The 17,602-nt window shown below is 36.5% G+C and overlaps 1 protein-coding gene across 15 annotated transcripts in view; it reads left to right on the top strand.

Moving 5' to 3' along the window:
* dlg2 (discs, large homolog 2 (Drosophila)) overlaps positions 1-17,602 on the top strand; it is a 194,733-nt gene that overhangs the window by 30,703 nt on the left and 146,428 nt on the right. Inside the window, exon 1 of one of the 15 annotated variants that reach the window (XM_060895366.1) lies at positions 10,797-11,027. The exons of the other annotated variants lie outside the window; for them this stretch is intronic. Coding sequence (XP_060751349.1) covers positions 10,986-11,027 — 42 coding nt within the window. The 5' untranslated portion in view covers positions 10,797-10,985. Of the gene's footprint in view, positions 1-10,796; positions 11,028-17,602 lie in introns of those variants that run through there. 15 annotated transcript variants of the gene reach the window in all.

Genomic DNA, 17,602 nt, shown 5'->3' with positions numbered 1-17,602 from the left:
AGCTCCAGGAAGGGTTTGGTTGAGTTGGTGTAATTTCTACTGTGGCTCTTATGTGCCTAGTCTCAGTCATGCACATATCTGAAATAAAAGTGAATTGCCAACGAAAGGTATTTCAAAATGAAGTTACATAAAGTTTTTTTGATCTTTTGAGTTATGGACGAGTATATGAATTTAGTGCCACCGAGAGTGGCTCGTACAATCAATGAATGATAGCATGGACTCACTTCCCACCCAAAGCCCAAACCGCTGAACACTTACTAAATATCAGTAAGATTTTATTGATTTAGTTAAATGTCTTAAATTGAAACTGTGGTTACTGGATGCACTTCTTTTACAAGCATACACTAAAATAACAAATGAAAAGGAATAACTACAGTTTTGGTTGGCTAACTAATCTAAAACTGGTTTACAGAAACAGAATTATACATTATTCTATCCCTTATTACACACCACAAAACTCACCACAAGGAAAAAGGGGTAAATAAATAGAGCTGGTCTCCTACTTGTACCACACAGTGTATCATGTATCTGGAGTACAGTAACAAAGTCTGGTCTGGTCTTGTCAGGTGGCTCCTTTGGTGATGTTTAAACGAGAGGAAGAGTCTCTCACGTGTCTTTCTTACACTAGGGCTTATCTATCTATTTTGTTGGTCAATGAGGGCACTCCATGCCCTGCTGCAAAAAAAGATCAAGGGAGAAAATACAAACATTGTCCATAATGGAAATTAGGGCAGTTGGTTGTAACAATTGAATAGAAATAGAAGCTGCAAAAGGCTGTGGCTAATATTGAAGGAAACATCACTATGAACGTATGTGTTGTGTTATGTACAAGCATTATGGATGTTTACTATACAATCGTATAAGTGAAAGAGTCAGATATTACATATAATATATAATATAATTATCCACCGATGTGTTTGTCGGTTGTCTACGAACGTTGTTTCTCAGTACAGTTTTGCCTCTTTGATTTATTTTGGTGCATACATTGATACCAAGGATGTGTTTGAAAACATCTGCCCTAATGGTCAGGGCCAAAAGGGGTTAATTTGGTATAGAATTGGTAAGATTTCCATACGATCCATATACTGAATAACTGAATGGAAAAAGAAGGCTAAAGATGTACTCTCTTAACTTTAACTGATACAGTTGGGTCCAGTACAGGAGTATTGTACATGTTTTTCTTCTGTCCCCTTTTTTCTTTAATATCAGTGTGCGCTTGAGCTGGCATGGACTCCACACGTTTGTGCAAATTCATATGATTAATATAGAACATGGACAGTGTCTCACATTTGCATACATTTTAAAGGAGAACTTCCAGAATCTTTATTGAATATTCTTAAAAATTCTTGAACATTTACGTTCTTTGTTGTAAATAAAAATAAAAAAAAGAAACAAAAAAGATATTTCTTGATATTCAGTGTGGTCTCAGAGTTGTTGACCCCATTAAATGTCTATACCCATATCTTACACTTTTCACAGGTTCTTTTGCTTACAGCTAAATAATATCAGCGTTAAATAATTCTGCCTGAAATTCAAGCACAGAGGATTTTGTTTGATTTCTGTATTAAAGGTGAAGACGGTTACAGACATACAGGTCTATTAGATGTGTTTTATGCTTATTTCTTAAGTAACTGTCCTTTAAGTTTCCTGTTGTTGTTTTCTTTTTTTGGTCTTGGCTAAATCTGAAATCAGTCAGTGTTATTTTATGGTTATTTTAAGTTCAGAATAAATATAATGAATTTGTGTTCATATGGCTTTTGCATCTAACAACTTCATTAATGTTGGTGTATGTTGTTAAAGTGTAGTAAAAGTGTAGGGAAAGAAATTGAGAGTATGAGAGGGAGAGAGAGATGTTTGGAAAAAGCTGCAGAAAGCCAGAGAAAACTGAGGAATCTTTAGATGGGAAGAACAGATGCAAAACAAGTGGGACTCTTTTCTCGCTCTGTTGAGAAGATTTGTAGATTCACTGCAGCGTTCGTCAGAGAGTTTCCTGCTCTGTAAAGTTGAATGCAGAACAACAAACAAAAAGATAATTTATAGATATATCCATGGAGACAGAGGGTGTTACAATGCTATATACTCTCTCTGTCCTCACCCAAGCTGCGGCTGCTGCTACTTACTCTTTCTTACAGAAAAAACAACAACAACTCAGAACCATAATCAGCTTGGGTTTCCTGGGACACACATGCAAATTCAAAAGCACAAAAGACCACGATACAGGAAGATAATAATGATTCTCCTGAGAGCTAAGGAGAAAGACAAGAGAATGAAAGAAAGGCCAGAAAGACTGTGAGAAAAAGGAGGATGCAGTTCAGCAAAGAGCACAGTCCCAGTTTTTTTTAGAATTTGGCATGTACTAACCTCCCAGTGGCTCACACATTCACATCCACAAAATCCCATTCCAAATGGCTAAATAGCAGAAAGCTGTCCTGTCATTATGCCTACTTACCCATCATCCACTCTTCTAAGCTGCACATATTAGTAAGAAGATACACAATGATGACAGGTGTATGCTGATTCTATTAAGGAAAATTTGTTTTTCATAACTTCCAGCAACTTTTTCTCTTGTAAGTATCTTGAATCACCTCCTGGGAAAGTGTTGGCAGTCAGACAACACAATAAAATGTGCTTTTTCAAATACAAAAAGCATATCTATGTAATTTTTCTTTATATCTGCCTAGATATGTGTAGATTAGAAGAAACTAACATGGAGCAAAAGGGGATTTTCAACTACAATTGGAAGAACCCTGCTTTACTTTTCCTATGCTCGATGCAGAGGAGATTTAGGAAATGTCCTCAAGAAAAATTATTATGGTAAAGAAGAATATAAATATACTATTGGTACACTATTGTTATAATTAACACTTTACTAATAGTTTACTTTTAATAAAGTATTAACTTTAATTATCATGGCTAATTTTGAATTAAACAATAAGCAAAATATTAGCATAGCTTGAAGCCCAAACTTACTTCCAACATTTATGTGTTCCTGTGGAATTCATTCATTTATTTATTCATTCAATTGTTTCATTTATTCATCTTCAGTAACGTCTTCATCCTAGTAAATATACCCACTGGATGGGACGTCAGTTCGTCACAGGGCACCATGCACACACCTAAAGGTGATTCAGAGCAGCCAATCCACATATTGGCTTGTTTCTGGGTGGTAGGAGGACATTGGAGAACCTGGAGAACCCGTGCATATATGAGAAGAATAAGTAAAATTCTGGAGCTCTGAATAAGTAAAGAGATTCTGAGAAGTGAAAGCTAAACACTGATATTTTAGCAACAGATTAGCCTACATACACATACAGTATATGTCATCATTTTAATAGACAATTTATTAGTGTATGCTAATGCTAGCTTCTTTCCAGATACAAACACTAAGCGCTTACAGTATACTGGTCTTTGGTTATTATATTATACCTGCCATAGTTTTATTAACTTTAGAGGCAGCATGGATTTATACTGTAGTTAATTGTTGCACATTATTTAAATGTGAGAGTGTTTGTTGTCAGGCAGGAGAGATTGAGCCAACTGCAAGTTTGCAAGTTTGCAAAAAAAAAAAAAAAAGGTGGTTCAAAACAGGCAATGACCATGCAACGTACCATATATATACAGTATGTGTGTGTATACTTCTCAGACCTGGTGCAGTACACTGCTCCGGGTGTGTGTTCACGGTGTGTGTGTGTGTTCACTGCTGTGTGTGTGCACTTTGGATGGGTTAAATGCAGAGAACAAATTCTGAGTATGGGTCACCATACTTAGCCGTATGTCACGTCACTTTCACTTTCACTATTGCCTTAACCTATCTTTTTTTATTGAGAGGTTTGGTTTATAGATCTGCTATCTTAGGAATTCGCAGTTTTGATTTTTTTTTTTGTTTTACTGTTGCAGATACTGTGTGTCTTCCTACTATTTTAAGCCCTCTTGAAAGTATGCACGTCCACCCAACCCCCTTTTCTTCAGTCAACATTTCTCTCTTTCCCTCCCTCTCTCTCTCTCTCTCTCTCTCTCTCTCTCTTTCGTGCACGCTCTCTTTCTCTCTCTTTCTTTTTCTATCTCTATCGCTTCATGATTCTGGGTAGTGGGAGTTATGTAATAGTTTTGGTAGGTTAGTGCTGAACGAAATGCCTCCCACTGTGTGTGTGTGTGTGTGTGTGTGTGTGTGTGTGTGTGTGTGTGTGTGTGTGTGTGTGTGTGTGTGTTTGTGTGTGTAATGTATCAGTGCCCTGATGCTGCCAAGTTTTTTTTTTAAGCTGGATTGTTAGTGCTACTTGACCACACTTTCTTTTCCTTGCCTCGCCTCTCCTCTTCTCTCCACCTCCAGCTTTCTTATTCCTCTTCTGTCCTTTTCTTTCCCTCCTCTTGTCTCCTTACTTTTTCTTACTACTTTTTCTTCTCTGGATGATGTGGAAACATTGAGTTGTTCACTTACACACACACAATTTGCACAGATTGCATTTTTTAGAAGACCTGGTGTAATATACAGTAATAAATATAGTGTCAATGCTAATCACAATGTAACTGGTGTTAAGTGTTTACTGCAGTTGCAGAATGACACCTGAGGAAGTGACAGTTCTCAGCAGTGTTCTCTCTCGTCTGTGCATCGATTGTTTTTTAGACACATCCTTTAAATATTAATACTATGGTATGCTGACATTAGCATTTGAAGTGAGCTAAGTGGTGCATATCATTGAACAGGAACTGAAGCAGACATAATTCTTACCTTATCAGCCAATACGAATATTATATCTGTTTTTTTATTCTATGTATTCTATGTCTAATTGCATCAGAGCTGTTATTGAGCTGTGTTCCTGCTTTTCTCAGAAGGTTCAGGTACAAAGTGTCCATGCGGAGAAGAATGGGGAGAGGGATGATATTTCAGAGCTAGATCAGACATGCATGATAAAATCAAGGCCCCTAATTTATGGAAACATAAAAAAATAATCCACAGACCTAATTTATTAAAAAGGACCACAGTGGATTGCATATTTGCATTAAGCGATATATAATTTGATGTTTTGAACAAAATACCAACCAAATGGATTTAAAATTAATTGAAAAATTAGTGCTGTTAAATACATTTTTTTATTTATGTTTCACAGTATCTGTATTATTTCAGTATTAAAATGATGACATGATTTTACAAATTTGTCTTTTTTTTTTATTAAGTCAACTAGTTTTATGGTATTTTGATTTCTTACATTTTTGTCATGTGTAAAAAGGCATATACTCTATGAACAGAAGTCATGCTAATGTCTACACTCTTTTATTTAATGTATATATTATATTTGTTTATACTGAGAGTCTTTTTAACATCACTTTTAATTTTTTTAAAGATATTTCTGAGAGTTACCACAGCAAAATGAACATACCCCAAAGCCTCATGTAAATGGTGTTTCATTACCTAGTGGAACATCAGAAAAGCTTTTGTTAAGAAAAAATGACACCAGTGAAATCCTGAGATTGAATCCTGATGATATCACAGCTGTTGGCGTTTCCCTCTCCTCTGACATTCTGACTGACTCTAACCAAACATATATGACTTGGAGCTTGAAGAGGGCAATTAGCGCCTTAGCTGCCCTGTGACGTAGAATGAACAGCGGTTTGAGAATGTTATGGTGACTAAATTCAGATGTAGCACATATGCCTCCAGTGTCTCACTCTGGTTGCTATGGTGATCAAGCACCGTCTTGAATGCTCGATTAGCGGACTTTGGTTTATTAAGGTTAGGCTCATCTAGTATTGTTTTCGTATATAAAATAGGTTTGTCCTCTGATTACAGTTTACACATATGACTGCTCACAAACATACTGTACCACATACCTGTTGGTCTTTAACCTGTTTGATTTGTATGTATTGAAACTTTTTGAGTCTCATCTGTAGTGATTTTTAAATTATATTCCCAGGATATTATTTTGCCCAAGATGTTATTGCCTGGCCCTAAGTTAAAGGTTAAAGTGCTGATCTTAAGCTTTGAGTGAAAGAAAGCTCAGGAAGATGATTTCTATATGCAAAGGAGGAGAGTGTTTTTGTCTGATTTGGAGGATGGGTTAGAGATGATGATGATGACGATGATGATGATGATGATGATGATGATGAAGATGATGTATTGCCTGTGATCAGTTGCATTGTATGTCTAAGCTCATACAGGTAGCTGTTTACTGTAGAGAGTGAGCACCATGCAAACTTTGGTCTAGTACATTGAGACACACAGGTAACAGAGGTTCTGCTCTGATCATCTAAAATGCTATGTTGCAAAATCATTTTCCTCTCTTAAAACCTTCCCTCTTTTACTGACAGCAGATTACACACAGACCCATCACTAATATGTAACCTATGACAATGAGGAGAATTAGATGTCAGTATGAATCACTGTTAAGTGTACTGAAATGATGTGCCCTTCAGGATTTATTTACTGAACCCCAATCAACAATGAAGGTTTTGTGAAATGTCAGTGCATTCAAAACACTAAGGAATGACATGCGAGGCCAATGTTAAATATATAAATACAACATTATGAAATAAATACATTTTATATAGACTCAAGTCCCTGAAAATGGCACAAATGTTTCTTTTATTCCATATGGACATAAAAGTTTAAAGCAAACAGCATCACAGGTAATGATTCTATCATGAGCAGGATAAGATATGACTTATATTTAGTGTATGAGTGCAACATCCAATTAAATTGTGAACACAATTGAAAATATTTAATAAAATACAATTTCAGCCAAGCCAAGTAACTTCTGCTGCAGCTCTCAACAGTGGAAACAGTGTTTTTAATACCTCATGCTTTGTGATAATGTAAGTACAAAGGATTAGTAACTCAAGAAACAGTATACAATATATCAAGTGTATTAACAAAATTTGGAAATTAAGACAAAACCCTAGTCAATGATAACCTGCTTAGTTAACAAAAATGATGCATTCTGATTCATTTTTAAATTTATGTCCCTTGATTGTTTCCTCTGTGTGGTGGGGGTTTAAGAAATTTATATGCAGAAAGAAATTTACAAAATTACAGCCTGTTATGAAAGTGGCTTTCAGCTGTAGTAAGCCTGAACAGTGAATTCTGTTTAAACCCAGAGGTCTGAGTCGAACATCTGTGAGTAAAAACGTTTAGCAATCCACAACTGGCCTACTGGCACTCCGCTTGCCTGATGGGGGTCATAAAGCAAATAATTCTGAACGATAAATATTGTCCTAAGATAGCAATTAACACATATCAATACTACAAAGTGGCTGTCACATTAAATGAATGAGATTGAGAAGTCTAGGGCCTTGTAATTAGTGGCTTTTTGTCCAGCTGTGTAATGATTTGTGTAGAAATATTCTGACCTGACTTTAGAGAAGACTGAAGGTAACATTAATGTTATTAATGAAGGTGCAGTAATGATGTAGTGATAGTTCACATCCTTACCGGCATTTAGAAACCAGCCATTCCTCATTTTTGAAAAGGTGCGTAGTTGCAAATAACGACATAACACAAATTGTAGTTTGTTTGTTTATTGATTGGTTGATTGATTTTTTTTGTTTATTGATTTGTTATTTTAAAAACTTAAGAGGTCATTGTCTTTTATAGTGATCTTATTTTGTTGTCAGTCCAGTCTGTGTTAGCAGAAGTGTATGGGACAGATGGTGATTTTCAGAGAACACTGTTTTTTTAGCATTTTTTTTTTTATATTTGGATCTCATAGTTCTCTTCTCTTCTCTTCTCTTCTCTTCTCTTCTCTTCTCTTCTCTTCTCCTCTCTTCTCTTCTCTTCTCTTCTCTTCTCTTCTCTTCTCTTCTCTTCTCTTCTCTTCTCTTCTCTTCTCCTATCGTGGGATCCTCATTAACACTCTGTGCGTGTTTGTGTGTGTGCATGTGTAGAGAGAGTGTTAACAGTTTGCTGCATGCAGCTTTGTGCCTGTTTGCAATAACACAGGGCATGAACCCCCAACCCCTCAGGGACCCTTAATAACCATGCCACAATATGGCCAAAACTTGTCCTTACTTACTCTTACAAACAGAAGCTCAGAAGAAGTGAACAAATAAAAAGCATGAACAAGATGTTAGGAGACATGCTAGTCATCTCTTAAGGTGACTGCAACCATTTGAGCAACCATATTAAGTTTTCTGTTATGTTTTGAAATAAATCAGCACTAATTCCTTTATATACTGTGGTCAGAGGGGATGGGATAAAGAACCAAAGGCAACTCCATCTGCCATATTTTTCAGTCTCATTTCATCTGTCAGTCATGGGTAAAGTGGGTTTGATTGAATATTATAAAGGTTGTTAAGCTAGAAGGACATTCTGAGTCTGTGGGTTGGCTTTACTTCATAATGTGTTGAACATGTGTATGTGTGGGTTTCAAAGATGGAGAGATGGATGGATGCCTCACCCTTCACTGTAATGTTAGTCATGACAAATGTGTGCAGCTGACCTTTGAAGCCTTTGTGTGTGAATGACTCACCCTCTCAGTAGAAGTTGCTCTAGGTGGAGTTATATTTATATGTGTTAAAGCACTTGGCTTGGTTGCAACATTGTCCTGTTTGCAGCTTTTTTGGACTTATGCTCACTCTTGCTTTCTATTTCTGTCTGTTTTTGAGCCTTGAATGCGTCACAGGCAGGAGAGAACATCAGTGTGGGTAAAAATGCCAGTGACATTTAACTAAGAGTAGTTTGAATGGGATTGTGTGGGAATAGCCTAACGGTAATACAAGCTTCATTCCCACACACATTCACCTGATGACTAAATGAAGCCATTGCCACACACATCTTCTCCATTCAGAGGGTGTTTTAAAGCAACTGAAGCATTTTTGCCTTATCAGTTCTAATTTTAGGAACTACGTTTAAAATCCTTGGCTATCAAACTATTTTTTGGGCTTACATTCACCCTCTTTGCACAGTTCCACTATCTGCATTGCTATCCTTTCACACTCTGTATCTGCACACTACCTATCCTATACTACTTATTTGCATGTTATCCTTCTATCTAGTCACACTTACTATCTGCACACTAGCCTTCTATATTTTCTGTCTTCTCATCTAAACTTGCAGTCAACACACAGGCTATCCATATTCCCTATCTGTATCTACCCTCCAGTATGTACAGTAACATATAGAAGAATCATCATAAACATTATGATAGTAGATTTATGCTGCATGCAGTTGATTAAACAATGAATTTTGCTAAATTAGGTGCGATGCCATCATGTATGCTACTTCATAAAGCAGTAAATTAATGCTTTGAGCACTTGATTAAACAAAACGAATTTCACAGACATTTGGTAGGATGTCGTAAGGTATACTAGCTCTAGCTAGTAAGATATTACAACCTTACACTGCTTCCTTTTTGAATACTTACAGTAATCCCTTTCATGCTACAATTGAAAGCACACCACAGATTTACTTTCCATAAGTGTAAATTCTATTTTCTTATTTTTTTCCATAATCCATTTTTCTGTTTCAGACTTATCTCTCTCTTTCTCTGCTAATCTATACTGTAAAGGCAGGGTCCACAGTAGAAATAGTTACCGTGGTAACAGGGAGACTGGCACCAAAAATATATTCTATAAAGCATCTCTTATTCTTCCCGCACCATGTCACCTCGTGCCAACATCACACACACAGACACACACACACTCTCAGTTAGAGAGAGAGAGAGATAGAGAGAGAGAGAGAGAGAGAGAGAGAGAGAGAGAGAGCATGGTGTAACTATATCTAGTATTTTGAGCTTTGACACACAGATGACAGAAGTTTTAAAAAATCTAATTAATCTAATCTAATTATATATACATATCTATACTTATGTCCATTAGCTTTAGTATTCTGGTTAGTGTTGGTTAGTGCCAAAGAGGATGCATAGTGATCTAATATCACTTGAGTCAATGTTATGCCCCCTAGTGGCCATCATTCTTGGGTACAACAAAACTTTCTAAAACTTTCATCTGTCTTACTACATTACTGACACTAGGTGCTAAAAAATGCATTGCATTCAGGCAGCAGTGGACTCTGGTATGTATGTGTGTCAGCCATTTGAAGTGTACATACTATTATAGAGAGATATGAGAAGCTGTTTATATGGAAGTCCTAAAAATGTTAAGATTTTGAAATTCTTATTGTAATTTTATTCAGAACCTACACAAAGGCTCTGCTTTATTAATTTCACCACTACTCTGTGGCTGTTTTCTTGTATTAGCATTTTAATAGGTGTGCATATTATTATGCATATTGACAAAGTGCACTCTCGATGCTTATGCCTGGCAGATGTAGTGCATCTGATTTATTCAAATCAGAAAACATGAATAAGCGTGCAGTTGTCCGTTTGACAAGACGTTCTGCAGTAATGCACAGTTGAGACGGGATCTCCTGGTCACATCTCTCCGTACTGGCAAGAATGTTTTGCTGATGTTGCTGTAATACAATTGCAAAATAGTTGTGTGTGTGGTGGGTTGTGTTTCAAAAGGTGTGTTTGCTTGAACAAATGTATAAATGCTGAACCTTCAGACTGTCCTTTGTCAGTACCAGACATCACTTCTTATCTTAGTTTCGCCGAAGTATCGACCATGTGTTGAATCCGATGCAGTTCCACAGCTCAGAGTAACAAGTCGTCTTTGAAGTCCTCCTACATCCGCCTTTTTCTGGAGCGCAATGGAGATGGAGAGAGAGGATTATGTGAGAAAGAGAGCGAGAGAGAAAGAAGGGGGAGTCAAAGTCAGGCTGTTCTTCCTGTAGCTTTGCATCTTTGACCGTTGTCAGCTAAAATATTTGCTTCTGCAGTAAGGCGTAGTACAGCTCTTCCTGCATGCCCACTATCCGTGAGTGCATGTGTGCATGAGTGCAATAGCAGAGCACACAGCTGCAGAGGAATGCGAGATGCGCTGACATGTTCTTAGGAATGTAAGCCACTTCCATCCTTCCACTTCCTCTCTTTTCTTTTTTTGTCTAAGAACCTCCGACGTTACAGCGACACTTATGCCACAGGAGAACTACAATGTTTTTTGCATGTTATTGTGCACTGAGGACAAGTGAGAAGGTAAGACAGAAAGGAACTGATGCGAACATGTGTGAGCAGGTGTGTGGTTATGATAATGAGTGCAAGTACCATCTGTGTCACACCGGTAAATTTCTGCACAGCTTAAACTTTGATTCCTCTTTGGAATGAAACATGGGAGTAAAAAGTTTATCCATGCTGTTTGGAGAGCTCTGGTATGAGTGCATTCATTTATTCAATCAGGTAATAGTGAGTGAGAAAGTTGCAGTAATCTTAACAAGAAAGACTTTTTATCTATGTTCCACTCTTTCTCTGAGTTGCATGAGTTGTTTTTTGTGATAGTTTCACTGATAGAGTGTGTAGTGGGGGCTGCGTTCCAAGTCGTTTTGCTCTGTCTGTCTGTCTGTCTGAGCTCAAGTTGCACATAACTTTTGATACACAGCCGTGGCACTTGTCAGGTGACTGGACAAGGGTTTGATAAGGAAAGTGGGTATTCGCCAGGTGCAGGGGTTAAGACATGTAAACCTGTTGTGGCAGAGGACCTGCTATGCAACTGTAAGATGCTTCTCTTATGACAAATTTATTTCCTGCTTCCCGAGACTTATCATTTTTGTTTCTCTTTTTGCCTTTTTTTGTGTCACACTATGTCTGTCCATGTGCTGCATGTATAAATTATATTTCAATAGGGGATGTGGTAGCCTAGTGGTTAAGGTGTTATCTAACCAATCAGAAAGTTGTGAGTTCAAATTCCATGTCCACCAGACCGCCACTGCTGGGCCACTGAGGACGGGCCTTAACGCTCATTGACCTTAATTAAAGTGTAAATTGGCCTAAATGAATTATACCAGTGTGGTATGTATATATATATATATATATATATATATATACATATATATATATATATATATATATATATATATATATATCATCATATACATATATATCACTTACCGTTTGTCAGCAGTTGTTTCCCCCATATATATATATATATATATATATATATATATATATATATATATATATATATATAAAACTGTGCAGTGATATTTTAGCGTAACTTAAATAAATAGTTTATAAATCATCTTATAACCTTTATCGAAGTAAACAGATACACATACATTTGTGGATTGATTCTACACATTATATAATCTTACTCACTCACTGAAACATTAACTTGGCATCTTACATCTTTCTGTCTGAAGAAGGTCTGATTGCCGTATGTGACCCTGATGATATTTAAAAGTCTGCCAGCCATATTTGGGGATGCTGGTGATTGGAGTGTATTGCTGTTTAGTATCAATTCACTTCAATTTAATTTTTTGTATAGAGCTTTTAACAATATACATTGTCTCAAAGCAGCTTTACCGAACATAAGAAATATAGTACAATATTAGACAAAGGCTCAAGGTTAATATTATTATTAATAGTTAATATTTGTATTTATTCCCAATGAGCAAGCTTGAGGCAACTGAGGCGACTGTGGCAAGGAAAAACTCCCTTAGATGGAAGGGGAAGAAACCTTGAGAGGAACCAGACTCAAAAGGGAATCCATCCTCATTTTGGTGACACTGGAGGGTGTGATTATAAACTGTTATAAACACTAGAGAGTGTTATTATGAATAACGTACTTTTTACAGTCATATACAGTTTGACAATGTATTGCGTAGGAGCTTGTTGTTCTGAAAGACCACGTGTAGCTTGCATATTCTCTTTGATTGTGTCAAATAATTCATTGTTTAAGAGTTTCATGGATTTAATCAGATCAGCCTACTACTGTATTTTTTAATCACCATTTTTGTTTGAAGATTTTGACTTTGATTGAGCTGTCTTTTACGATTATTACTTGTCACACTGCACGAGAGGATCCTAATAAGAATAAGAACAGACTGTGTGATAACGTGTTCCACATGTCAGATTTTATGATGAAGATAATTACTACGTTCAGTCTTTCTTGGTGCACAACAATGCAGCACAATGCAGCATGTAGCTCTTTAAGTGGAGAACATGAAATAGCTACATTATCTCATAATAGTTTATGAGTAGAGCTTGTCATTTGTTAGCTATGCACCCGAAAGCTGTAAGATATCCTCTGTGAAACTCTATGTAGACTTTTTCTGTCCTGTCCTGATATATCTGTGATGACATGTTATAGAGACATTCTGCCTGCTGCCAAAATCAACAAACTCTTCTTGTTTTAAACTCCATATCTTCCTCTGTGTGTGGAGCAGTCTAGTGAGTTTTGTTTAAATCATTTCCTGTCCTCTTATTGGTTGCTTTAGGATGGACATCTTAGCACTGCTCACACACAGATTTTTAATAACTTATCAAAAACACCAAAAGTTTGATTTTGGTTGTCTTTAGTCGCAGCAGCACAAAATCAGTCCACGTGCCTCTATCTAAGACAACTAATCACAATTCATTACCAAAGATTATCCGTATGACTGCGTGAGACAGCAAAATCAAGTCGAGAATCTTGGCGTGTAAAGCCAGTGTGAATATAACAACTGTAAAATAATCATTAGCATACAGAAATATGTTGCCTCAAAATTAAACAGGCTAAATTTACCAGACTAAACCTATTTAAACTACAAAACTCTCACACATATTTATGATTGCATGGAAAAAGTATTAAGCCTCTTAATGCAAAAAAGAAAAGTGCTGGGGGAAAAAAAATAATAAAATAAAAAACAGCATTAAAATGTAAATTAATCTTAATTAAAATAAATCCTATTTAATAATAAAATTAGTTTTATAAATGACATAGCTGTAATATGATTTATATTCTATGTTGTTTTTGTTGTAACTATGTTGTTATACTATGTAGTTTTTAAAAAAAAACATAACCTCATGAACTTCTAGAGCACAGCCAAACTTCTAGTCCTAACCACAACTCTTGTTTTAATTTCTATTTCCTTTTATATCTTTTTTTTTTGTAAAGGTGTAATCATACTCTCTTGCAAATTCTCTTGTAATGTGATATTTAATATTTAATGTGTTTTGGTATGGAGGCCAAAACAGCATTCTGATGAAAACATTAGTCGTGTCACTGAGGGCAGCCATCTTGTAAATTATAGTCAGATATTATCTAAAGCTGTCCATATATAATCTGAACAAGAACATAGAAGAAGAAAATTTGAAAATTTGCATGTTTGAATACAGAATATATTGATTATATTATAATTATTCCCATTACTACCCTGAAACAAAAACAAACAAAGCACTCTGTTTGCTGCATAAAAAGTGACAAATAGTCATTGAGTATTGTTCTTCCTGAGTTCATTACTTACAGCACTGTAGCTTAGCCACACAAAGCTCTGCAGGACTATATTTAGGTCTATTATATATACCTAGAGACCGTCTTTGTCTACTTTAAATAAGAGGGTTTTAATTAAAGCCTTAATTCTGATGGAAACATTCTAATATATATGTTTAATATCTGGTTGCACCATAATTATGTTTCATATTTAAAGGTGGGAACGAAGTAGACATCATTATGTTTAAGGTTGTGTGGAGTAGATTTCAATGGTTGTGTGTTTTTGCGGAGAGGTTGTAGGCAGACGTTCAGTCTTGGTGTGAAATGCGAGTAACAGTGAGTAGCCGACTCTGTGCTGCAGCTCCTAATGGGTTTATCTGAGGAACAGGAACAGACTGTGCACTCTTCCTACGGATTAGGCTGCCATTGTGCACTAGGATTGCAGAGGTGGACATGTGTGTTTCCGAGAGAGATGGAGGAATACACTGCATGTGTGTGTGTGTGTGTGTGTGTTTCTGTGTTTTCAACAACATGAGATCAATACACAGAGTGACAGAGCAGTTATGAGAAATCGATGCAATGATTGTGAAGGAGGCGTCGTAGTTCAGAGAGGTCTTTGTGTGTGTGTGTGTGAGTGTGTGTGTGTTGGTGGGTTGCTGTGGGTGTTGCATTTGGTTGCTTGTGTGGGATGCGTGTGCAGGCAAACGGAAGTGTGTGAAATTAAGGGGGTGGATGTGTGTGGGTGGTGGTAGGACGTCTGTGTGCGTGAAAATTTCGGAGGAGAGTGAATAGATGAAGCTTTCTCTTCTTTTCTTAATACTCTCTCTCTCTCTCTTGCTCTTTGTCTTTCTTTCTTTCTTTCTTTCTTTCTTTCTTTCTCTGTCTCTCTCTCTCTCTCTCTCTCTCTCTCTCTCTCTCTCTCTCTCTTTCTCTCTGAAATTAGCAGGTTGATTAATGATAGGCTGGCATTGTGTATGCTAGTAAAGCTAACATCCATCTGTAACAAAAACTAACAGACGAGGAAAAATCTTTCTTACAGGACCATAAGGCAACCTTTTTTTTTTCCTGCCTATCAGCACATGTACAGCCTCATTCAGTGAAGTACTATGTAAACACCTTGACTTTCTGTTTCTAGCAGATAAGTGAGACTTATTGAGCATGCATAAGAATTGGAGGAGCAAGTGATGAGGGGTGGGTGTGATTCGAGTGCTTTCATTCATCATCTATGGCTGTGTTTACATGCAGCATAAAAAACTCCCAATCCAAAAAATGTTCATGTACTGTACACACCTCAAATGCAAAAGCGTTTTTAAGAGTTTCTACCTAATTAAACAAGGTGAGAAGTGCTTTATGTTAGATTATTAGATTTAGATTATTAGATTACTCTAATAATAAAATGGTGATTTAAGAAAACACAGTATGACTCATATTACATGTTTTAAACTTGAATAATTGTGAGCTTCGATACGTTTAGCAAGGATGCAGAACATTTCATACAATTTCTTCTACACCTATTCCCAACATTAGTCTAATGTTGGTACCATTCAGAGATGAGCATACAGTAGTCCCACTTTGCTGCTCTAACAACCATTAGATTTTCATTAGATTATGGGGATTTGTGGGATTGTGATTCAGCCACAAGGGCATGAGTAAGATTTGTCACTGATTCACAGATTCACAGTTCCAGAACATCCCAAAGGTGTTTATTAGGGTTGAAGTCAGAGCTTTGTTCAGGCCACTCGTTCTTCCTTACCAACCTTGTCAAGGCTTGCTTTTGAGGAACTCCTTTGTCGTTATGCTGTAACAAACCCATGTGTGATATCATTACCATCCTGTTTTCACTAGAACTCATTTATTTTCATTATTTTTACTTGCACCTCTGTGGTTGGGGTTGGAATTCAGCCTTTACCCTGTGTGTAGGGAGATTTCATGTACCCAATGCTTTGAACTCTGTTTCTGTACCCAATAAACTCTGGTTTACTTCCTTAGTAAAAGATAAATTGTCTGTAATGTTTGAGTGTGTGCAGTAGTGGCCTGCATTTGGTTGGCACCCCATCCAGGGTGGCACCCACCTTGTGCTTTGAGTCCCCTGAGGTTCCCGGTAACCCAGGATAAGTGAAAATGGATGAAAATAGATGAATGTATAATTAGTTGTTGTGGATAGTCCCATGTGGCTACCTAAAGTTTCAAACTTCCCCAAAGCTGTTTAATGCCCTTATCTCACCTATGCTTCAGCAGATAATCTCCCATGGATACTGAAGATTTACACTGTCCAATGAGTGCTATTATAAGCATAAAGACTGGCCTGTGCTCATCCCCTTACTATTATTCACAATCTGCTCATACTGAAAATCCTTTCAACACACTTACTACTGTAATGATTTATAATCTCATTATATCTGGTTTCACCCAGATACAGAAGAGGATGGGTTACTCTTTGAGGTTAGTTCCTCTCAGACTTTAAACCACAGAGATTTCCCTTGTCATTGTCACCAATGTCGTGTTCATTAGAGATCTCAATCCACAGCCAGATTGGTATGAAGAGATTCATGACAATCTGTATTGTTCAATGTGCCATACAGTTAAAATAGGGCATGAAATTATCCAGAGCCAACATAGCTAATTGTTTTCCAAATATAGTAACCACTAATTCCAACAGACAAATCATTCTAAAACTAACCGTAAAACCACCTTAAATATAGGAAATTCAAATGTGTCAACTCAGTTATTAAACATGAATATTTTATTCTGGGTTGCCAGATGAAACATCCAGCAGTGTATGGAATTTTAATCTTGGTAATTACATAATAACAAATACACACACACACACACACACATATATATATATATATATATATATATATATATATATATGTGTGTGTGTGTGTGTGTATATATATATATATATATATATATATATATATATATATATATATATATATACACACACACAGTGTGTATATATATATATATATATATATATATATATATATATATATATACATATATATATACAGTATATATGTCTTTATGTGTGTCCATGTCTTATATATATATATGTATATATATATATATATGTCTTTATGTGTGTGTGTGTGTATATATATTAGAGATGAGCCGGATATTTGGCTGAAACGAGTATCCGGTACGGATAAAGCACTTCTGCCGAATACGAGTATTATATGAGTAATACGAGTCAATATCTGTGCTCGGATTGAATGAAAATCATCATTGGGTAGCTGATTGTGTCAGCGTTTTGTGATAGGCTAGTCACAGCGCCCCTCCCCTACACACATACAGATGTATTGTGTTGCTGTGTCTCGCTCTGCTCACTCACAGTCACACACAGAACAGCTCTCTGTCT

This window comes from Tachysurus vachellii, chromosome 20, assembly GCF_030014155.1.
Source record: "Tachysurus vachellii isolate PV-2020 chromosome 20, HZAU_Pvac_v1, whole genome shotgun sequence".
NCBI lineage: Eukaryota > Metazoa > Chordata > Actinopteri > Siluriformes > Bagridae > Tachysurus > Tachysurus vachellii.
Note: the sequence above shows the minus strand (reverse complement) of the source record. Positions and strands in the feature narration are given on the sequence as shown.